This window comes from Pygoscelis adeliae, unplaced genomic scaffold, assembly GCF_000699105.1.
Source record: "Pygoscelis adeliae isolate BGI_AS28 unplaced genomic scaffold, ASM69910v1 Scaffold443, whole genome shotgun sequence".
NCBI lineage: Eukaryota > Metazoa > Chordata > Aves > Sphenisciformes > Spheniscidae > Pygoscelis > Pygoscelis adeliae.
The window spans coordinates 390,511-399,822 of record NW_008824447.1 but is presented as its reverse complement, the minus strand read 5'-3'; the positions used below and the strand labels follow the sequence as shown (position 1 = coordinate 399,822).

The 9,312-nt window shown below is 44.6% G+C and overlaps 1 protein-coding gene across 1 annotated transcript; it reads left to right on the top strand.

Moving 5' to 3' along the window:
• The first annotated feature begins 2,594 nt into the window (after positions 1-2,594).
• On the top strand, positions 2,595-8,895 carry BCL2L14 (BCL2-like 14 (apoptosis facilitator)). The gene is made up of 5 exons (XM_009321019.1): positions 2,595-3,030; positions 5,632-5,796; positions 6,743-6,810; positions 7,821-8,093; positions 8,854-8,895. Exons 1-5 carry the CDS (start codon positions 2,595-2,597, stop codon positions 8,893-8,895), a joined length of 984 nt encoding a protein of 327 aa, XP_009319294.1.
• Positions 8,896-9,312: the final 417 nt, after the last annotated feature.

Sequence of the window (9,312 nt, the reverse complement as noted above, 5' to 3'; positions counted from 1 at the left end):
GTGATACCCCAGAGCAGCATCTGGAACAGTCCTTTCTCTTGAGGGAGAAATAGAGTCTCTAAAACAGGATGCAGACTGTGAGCTGCATAGATGCATTTAGCAGTGCAAGGTTAGAGGAACTGTCATGTTGGACCTACGACGCGACACTTCCAGGTTTCTTCCTCCTCAACCCTTTCCCTTTCTTCTTTCCCTTCCTCCTGTCCTTCCTCTTCCCCTTTTCTTTCCTCATCCCCTTCCCCAGTAAGGACAATTCTGAACTAAGAGTACATGTAAGCCACGGGTTTGGTGTTGGTCTAATTTCTGATGATCATACATATGTTAAGGAGGGGTTTGGGTTTTTATACATGCCTTTTTTTCCTTCTGTTGTCTCGACACCACCAAAAACCAGTTCAGCATGGTGGAAGTAAGTGGCTTATCTAAGTTTTGCTATATTGGTTGCTTCCTGCAGCTAACGGCAAAAGAGCACTGAGTGCCACAGACATTTTTTTTAATTAAAAGGTTACAAATGTGAAACTTAACCAAAATGAAGTTAAAATCTTACAATTAAAGTAGTATTGAAAACAAGGTGACAAATCAGCTGAGCTTTGTTTCTTCCCATAATTTGCTGGGGCAGGGAAATCTTTTTTGACTAATCAGTCACTTCCAACTATTTTATTAACCCCCTTTAAGTGTGCTAGTCCTAGCACCACTTATATCCAGAATACAAATGGTGTCCTTTGTACCTGAGTAGTGAAATGAGATGCATGTGAGGTGAGATGTCTGTTCCAAATAGAGGTGTTCAGACGTTTAAAGCCAGACTTTTGCTAAAGGTAAGACAGTATCCTCCTGTGGATTTTCATGGGACTGGGATGGTTTATACCAGATGAAGATCTGGCGCGTCATACATACATATATGGCTTATTTCACCCTCATACTTAGGAAAAAGGAAGTTTTAGGGTAACAGATGGATTGTAATGCGACAATGTGTAGTTTTCTGGAGCTTGAAGGAAACAGCTAGTAACTTCAGACCTCTGCACAGTACAGACAGGTGATCTGCAATTAAAGTGCAGCCTGCCAATCTCCCTGCTCTGAGCCTTGCCTCCCAGCACCTGTGAAGAGACAGGATACCTAGGTCCTTTCATACCCCATTGCTGTGCCTGGAGATCCCTGCAGAATAAGGCTGCGCTAGAAAACTGCCTCCTACAGAACAGCTGCCCTGTTGTTGTGAATTAGGAGGGACGGCTTGCTCTTATCCCAACAGCAGAAGTTAAAAATACATGGGGAGCAAGGCACCCCATTCCCACTGATTCTCCTTTGGACTCAGGGTGTGTGTGGTGTGTGTTTAACTCCCAAATGTGAGTCTCCATGCTTAGGATTTAAACATCCTGTTGGATACATATCAGCAATAGCGTTACATTCAAAGCGGCAAATAGCCGAATGATATTCCAGACAGGAAGAAATTAGCTTAAACTTGTTTCTGTCAGGCTGAGGGCATAGTGCGAGTGAATTTGGTACTTGTTTAAGAGAGGGCAGTGGGGTCAGAAGCCTCCTATTTTGGCTTGTCAGCCACAGAGACCCCAGTGACTGGTTCTGCATATTCTGTGGGTCATTGAAGAGAGGCGTTGCAGGGAGCCTGCTGTCGGTGGCCAGGGCTGCCTGCTCACGCAACTAAAACCTCACCTGGGCTCTGCAGAAGACACCTTTTCGGGAATGAAAAAAGGACAGCAGCTAGGTGGCTGCATCGCAGCTGATCACTCCCATGTCTCCCTCTTGTTGCTCTGGCTTCCGGGAGGCTGGGTGGCAAATGGGTCTAGTGCTAAGCAAAAATTTAAGAGTGTTTTGCACTGTGGCTTGATGAGCTACAATGCGTAGGGAAACAGGAAGATGGCAAAATGCATGTGCACGCTGTGGGATTGGTATATTTATTTATTTGGACAAGAACAAGTTACACTAGGTAAGTGCCACCACACCATCCATTGCACGCAGTCAAACACGCAAGATTGTTGACTCAGGTCCCCTAAAGGGAAAGGACAGTTGAGAACATTATGATAGGTAAATATCATAATTTTTCTAATGTTTGGGCTAGTTCTTGTTTGCTTTCCTACCTAGAGCACTCAGGGCCCGAATTTGTCAGCGCTTCCCCTGAAAGCACAATTCTCATGTATTTAGATGCTTGCTCGTTTGAGTCACAGTATAGGCTTTTCCTTTGCAGTACTTTGATGAATCGTTTTTCTTTCCATCCCAAGAATCAGTTATTATTGTTATGGGCTTTCCTCTTTTCCTGCACTGCACCCTGACCATTGAATACTCCTTGAATTTCCTCATCTTTCCTGTCTAAGCCACCAAATGCAGTTATGAGCAATGTATCAGATCTCTTGTTCCCATTCTTTGATGGCCTTGATTGCCACCTGACATATTTCTCAGTAACCAAATTCTCTTTCTAGAAAACAGTGCTTCTCTGGCTCCCTGGTACTGCAATATTCTTCACATCACTGAGGTTTATAAGGTGTTTGGTGAAAGGTTCTGTAGAAATGTCAAGTACTGGTTGGTATTCATGAAAAACAGGTTCTTCCCTAAGCCATTAAAACTAAGAATATCTTCTTGCAGGAACCAAGATGTCTTGGCCAATTGATGTCAGTATGGAAGAAATACCGCTGGAAGATGATGAGCGAGACAGCATAGAATACAAGATCCTAATGGCCTACGCCCAGCGGCGGTTGTCTGCCAGTAAATATGGGAAACTTCTGAAAAATGAGGCTAATGTGCAGAAATCATCGTCCTTAATCAGGAGAAAAGTAAAGATTGACCATCAAAGGGATAGAGATGGACCAAGCCAAAGACCAGTTTTGCAGTGTGGTGTGATGCAACAGCACAGCAAAAAGCAACCGAAAAGAAAATATTTCCCAGGATATTGTCTGCCTTTTCTCTGCAGCAGAGCAGAGCAGGAAAAGCCCTCAACGCTGTCATGGCACCGAGGTGACATAGCACATTTGTCCATTTTTGAGACACAGTCTGAGAGACTTCAAGAAGGGAATTCTCAGCATCAGACAAGTATGTCTTAGTTCTTTCCTTTTGCTGTTTGTCTCTAAATCTCTCTCTAAATAGCTTAAATGGCTGCTGGCCTGTGGAAAGGCAGGAGGAGGAAGGTGATTTCTTTCACTTTTTGGTCACCTCTTATGCTAGCTCTGTTGACTTCCAATTAGGAAGGCAGATTGCCAGATCTTCAGTAGTGCTTGCGCACACAAGACTCATGCTTGTGACTGGCTTTTCTGTTTTCCATCGTATGGTGGTAAGTATTGTATAACTGCACAGGTTGGTTTTTTTCTGAGCATTGGCTTTTTCTTTTTCATACCTGGTTAGAAAGAAAACATAAAACACTGGTCAGGCTGAAGACCTCCACACTAAAAGCAAGGAAGAGAAGTTGTTTGAAGGCCTGTTCAAGGAGCTTTATCATGCGATAAATATTCCACACTAAAGACAGAAGTGGTAGGTTCCACTTGAAACTCTGGTGCCAAGCAGTTGGCAGTGACCAACCTCAAGCCCAGAGCAGCCCATGTCTCTGGGCCACCTCTCATAACCTGACTTTGTATCTTAAATTGAAACAGTCCTCCAGATTTATCTAAGTCTCCTTTACACATTGCTATTATATTAAGTCTGAACCTGCCCTCCCACGTGTTGGAAGAAGAGGCTGTAGGTGGCTGTAATCCATCCGACATCCAGGGATCCCAGCCACATAAACATCTTGTACCCCAGGCCCCAAAGCCAGCCCCACATCGGGTGCTGCACTGCAGGCAATGAGATTTTACCTTTTCTGCTCTGGAAAATAACTGATACCTTAAATTCTCATACAAGATGGAGAGAGGAGGATGAGGTATCCCCACTAAGTTGACATATACAGTATATGATAAGTTGCCATGGTTTTCATACACCTAAGGTAGCAGGTTGCTTGTTTAATTTGTCCCAGCATGATACTGTTGGTGTCACAGCAATTGCTTTCCCCTTTCACTGCATTTAAAGATATTTCTAAAAATTATCCATCACTGACTTCTCCAGCCTAATGCCCCATCCCTGATAAGTTTAACTGTCCTGGGCCAGCTCTACCCACCAAGCCCATAACTCTCTGCTGCCAAATCCAGCTCTGTCTCTCAAGAAAAGGTCCCTGCCTCAGCCCAGTGCCTTTTGCTAGGGGGAAATAACTATAACTTTCCATTGTTTGGTTGCCAGGGACACATGTCTGCATCCAGATATCAGTTTTTATGTCCATTTTATTTTCACATTGCCAAGGAAAGTGCTCGAGAGTTTGGGTGCAATCACTTGATGGCCCTGCCAATACATCACCATGTTCCCTGCAGCATGGGTGGCAGCATGGCCTCAAAGTAAAACCTCCCCGTGCTGGGTGTTAACCTCTCTGGGGATCCTGCTTGGCTTCAAATCTGGGCTTTACCTTCCCTTCAGCAGATTGCTGGACCAATTCCTAAAAACATTATTAGTATTTGTCACTTCTACTGCTAGCAGCTGCACTGCAAGCTTGGCCAGGCCATTCTGGAGCGAATAGGGGTGCTTTTGGGGATTATCCACCTAAATCGAAGGCCTGTTCAATTTAAAACCACTTGCCTAATCTTGGGTTTCCAAAGTCATGAACAGCCCGATCCCCTTCCTAGAAGTTTAGCAGCTTCCTGACAAGCTCTGCAGGCAGAAGAGGGGATGGAAATGTCTTGGGGTTGATTCACCAGCCTTGAAATGCAGTTTTTATTGGCTGCCTTAACCCCCGTTGCCCTCACAATAAACTCTGCTCGTGAATTTTACACGCGTTATGGGTCAGGCCGCTGCTGGGCTTGTCTCAATGTCTGCTGGTCACGCAGGAGCTACCACTTGGCAGTGGTGGTGGGGAGATCGAGTTTTGCATCCCAAGCTCTGTGAGGCAAATTGTAAGGAAGGGCACCTTTTAGATGAAACAAACCTTGCAGCAGCTCCTCCTGCTCTCTTTGCTATAGCAGGATCCTCGTTGGAGTCCCCTCACCGAGTGATGCCTTCATCCAGTGAAGGCCCTGAACAGGGTCATTACACAAGGTGGATAAAGCCAGTCTGGTTGCTGAGTTCTCCCAGTATTCATGTCTGCTTAATAGAATAGTGTCAAGGACACGAGAAGCTTTTGTGCTAGAGGTGCCTCTGAAGTGAAGACTGCTTCTCCCTTGCTCAGGGTTAGCCTGTGAGAACAAGGGAAGAGCATCAAATACATCATCTTTTCCGAGTCTGGACCTATAGGTGAACTAATCATGGGCAATACCATTCTCACAGTAAGGTCTGAGATTCACAGTCCTATAGAGCAGTACTCTCACGTTTCTTAATATACGGTGTGCTTCTGGCTTGCAAGGATGTACACTAGTGAGCAACACTCACACTTGCTTCTGTATGGCCTCTGTATAGTTAGCTGCTGCTCAAATACTAGAGAGGGGTTGTACTGCGTTACTTGTCTCTCTAAATTATTACCAGCTGATCTCAAGCAATAGCAAAACCCCAGCATGGGGAAATATATCTCTTGGCATCCTCTGGGCACTTCCACCTCAGGGGGTATGTAAATGAGAAAATCACTGAATTATTTCCTGGAAAGATTAATTGCCTTCTTTATTTCCCACCCTCCTTCCCAATCAGGTGAAACAGCAGATGTCAACCACATTGCAGACAAACTTGCCAAGCTTGTTACTTCCAGATCCCAGGAACCTCCTTCAGATGTTTCATTCAAGATGATTTATCAAAGCGCATGCCAGAAACAAGGTGGTGGTGATCCTACTGATGGAAGTGAGGGCAAGGAACATGGTAAGGGTGAAGAATTTCATGCTCACAGGCAGTACCTCAGGTTGGGATTGCACACTGAGGCGTTTTCTCTAGACATGGTGAAGCACTTGGGACTTCTACGGTAAGGCGCTGTGAAGAAGGAGGTTTGCTCTGCTGGTTCTTGCTCTGTTGCCCATATTTCAGGAACTGCTCTTGCAATACTCTAACAAGTCCTGCCTGCTACTGCAATTAAAGGGAGCATCCTTAAAAATCCAAGGAGGTGTGACATGAGAAAAGGAGGATGAAGGTAAAGTGACGTAAGGTGACAGAGCAGTGGTAGGAGTGGCAGAGCAGGGGGCAGAGTAATACACCGGGGCTCTAAGGCCAAAGACCAGTCCTTGGGGAAATAATGTCTTGGTCACTCCATCTTCGGTGACAGGACAACACTGCTCAACAATCTTTGTTATAAGTCTGAACTGCTTGTCTTCCATGACGTCTGCAGAGATTTAGTTTTAATGCAAGCTTTCTAGGGATTTCTGGTTACAAGGGGGATCCTGCCATACTTGCATTTTCTTTAATCCAGCAAACCCAGAGTTTGTCCTAATGAGTTGCAGAAGGTGCAATTGGTAATGATGAGGAGATTTTTTTTTTCCTAATTTTAAGTCCATTTTTGAGGGCTTCTGCTAGCTGCTCTTTTGTTCTGGCTTGTTATCAGACATACCTCAAAGCCCAAAGGGCTGGCAGTGGGATGTTAAAGCCCTTGCTCTTTCCCAGATTCTTAACTGGAGCAAAACATTGGGCAGATGGAGACATAGCATTGCTTACGCCATGCAGACTAGAACAGTCAGCTTCAGCTTGAAGCCTGGATACACAACTCTCTATGAATTTGCCACAAACTAGCAGCTGTTTTCATGATTAAGTGACACAAAGGCTTTCGCCACAGTTTGCTATCTGGATCCAATGTTTATGTTACCCTTTTCTTTAACAGATGAAGAAAAGATAATACAAACAATAGTTTCACTGTTGAGACAATCAGGGGACCGACTAGAAGAAAAGGTAACTCCTTCTGTTTTCAGGAGCTACACAGGCTAGAGTGTGAGAGAGAGATTACACTTGGAAGTTAATGTTTTCTAACCTAGCGTGCTCTGTCTCTATCCTGAACTTCTCTTTCTGTATCTAGGGCTTTCTGAAACCTTCGCCATTCATCCTGAAACTTTTCTTAAGACCAGAGATCTCTGTTGGGGTGTGGGAGGAAGGCCACAAAAATGTTCTGCATTTCAAAGAGGAGTCACTTGCCTCATTCCCGTTGAGTTTCATGGGATGTTGAGCACTTGACTGACTCTGAGAAACTCTTGTGTTTGCATTAAATTTAGCATACAAGTTATTTCCAGTGGAGGAAGAGAAACTCTACAGCTTTGAGAGTTGCTGTAGGGAACTAAATCTTCTGAGTGCATTTTGACAGCCCGGTTCAAAAGCTATAGAACCACCCCCGCATGAGTCCATTAGTTGGAGTGGATGTTTTCTCTATTAAAAAATAGGTACTTGTTCCCTTTACTCCCTTCTTTAGCTGCCCCTTACCTATAAAGGTATATTCCCACATGGAGGACATGCTCAGCTCCTGCAGCAGAGAGGTACCCAGATACAGTAAGAAGCATCACAAAGACCATGACTGAACAAATGGAGCTTAGCATGGCAGCTGTTGCCAGCACTTCTCATAACCTTGCCTTTACTGTCATCTTCCCACTGTTTCTGTATTCCCACGTCTCCTCACCTGCAGGTCTCAACATCAGTGTCACACTTGTTCTGCTTTCTCTCTCTCTGCTTCTCTCATTCAAATGCAAAAAACCTGAAGATTTTTTTGAGGAAAAAACATAGAGCCACCTCCAGAGCCTGAAGGAGCAGCTTTGCAGTGAGGTGTGGGGTTTGTGTGTCATCTCTTGCATTCACCACCACAATTAGACTACCTTGCATGTGTTACCTGGAGATGTTCTCCTTTCCCAATGCGATAGGGAAAGCAGTGCCAACAAAAGTGGCTCAATTTAACCAATCCTTATTCTTATTTTCAGATCAAAAAGGACACGGTTTTGTATCAGCATTTTAAAGACATGCTGTCCTACACCTTCTTCGAGAGGATCACTGATTTGTTCCTGGAGGATGTCTCAGCAGATTCAGCAAGTGAGCCAGGAGGCCAAGTACAATGCACAAAAGTTGCCTTTACAATGGAAGTTGCTACCAGACTTACTGCTGTGGACAACCATCCTATGAACCTGGTCTTGGGCTTTGGATTAAAGTACCTCAGAGAACACTTCAAGCCATGGATTCAGGACCAGGGTGGCTGGGTATGCATTTTGCCTCCCTTGACTTGTGCATAGCCTACGGCACCTCGAAGCAGCACACTTTCACAGAACTAACATGGGCCAGATACAAACCAAACCAAACTGAGTATTCTTTAACACAGCGTGTACTCCAGCTGTGGAATTACTTGCTACAAGACATCTTCTATGCTGCAAGTTTTTTATTTACATAGGTCCAAAAATCAATAGGAGACATTCATGGAGGGTTGTTAAGTATAAAACACCATTCCTGGCACAGACAGTCTCTCCACCACAAATGGAGAAGGCTGGGAGAAACACCAGGAAACTTCACGCCTGCCCTAAACCTATACTTCTCCCTAGAAGTGTGCTGTTGGCAGGTTCTGGGGACAGCATAGTAGTTCAGCAGTTCATACAGTCTGCCCTTATGCTGTGGTATGCTTCCACTTTCCCTGTACGCAAAAGCATCTGTTTATCTTCATATCCCTCTTTCAAAGTCAGTTGTGCAAGGTGCTCTTTGGCCAGCAGTGGTGCTGAGCTGCTGCCCTTTGTAGCTCATTTACCTGTATTTGCTGGGAGGCACTTGCATCGGAGATCCTAGTCCTTTTGTGCTTCATGAAACGAATGGAAACATTCAGCAGCTGTACAGCCTGTGTCCACTGGAATAGATAGCATGTGAGGTCAGGAAATCCTACCGGCAAACCTACTGACTGACCTCAGCAGAGCTGAAATTAGGATGAGGGTCCTCATTGCTTTTATAATTGTAAGTTTTCTTTCTATGTTACAGGAGAAGGCTTTGACGTCACTGGATCAGGAAGAAGTAGAGTAATCATGACTGAATTCATTCTTCGGGGTGCAGGAGCCTTCGATTAAGGAACACACAGGATCTTACCTCAATCCGATGCCAGAATGATTAGTGGCTATGTATTTTTATTTTTTCCATGGAAGGTTGGAGTGTTGCATGCCTAACTGATGGGTACAATTGCACTTTCCTAAAGTTGGTATTGATGTAGAAGTGTTCTTCAGTGGATATGAAGGCACCTTCAACTCCTCTGGAGCATTAAGCCTCATGGATAGCGATTTTAGGTACCTTTCTGAGTAGAGGTGCTTGCCACTACTCCTACGGATGGCTGTTAAAGTGCAAACTGGAGTAAAATATCAAAGTATGCAATCAAGAACCACTGGACTGTGATCAACCATTAACCAAGTGAGACAAGTGCTGCCAGCTTTGTGTAGTTCATAGCGG

What these genes read in the sequence shown, in the direction of transcription:
- BCL2L14 (XM_009321019.1), top strand. Translation starts at nt 2,595, where the DNA reads ATGTCTTGGCCAATTGATGTCAGTATGGAAGAAATACCGCTGGAAGAT. An exon ending in AAGTGAGGGCAAGGAACATG is followed by an intron (nt 5,797 to 6,742) that starts GTAAGGGTGAAG and finishes TTTCTTTAACAG; the next exon opens with ATGAAGAAAAGATAATACAA. An exon ending in GGGACCGACTAGAAGAAAAG is followed by an intron (nt 6,811 to 7,820) that starts GTAACTCCTTCT and finishes TCTTATTTTCAG; the next exon opens with ATCAAAAAGGACACGGTTTT.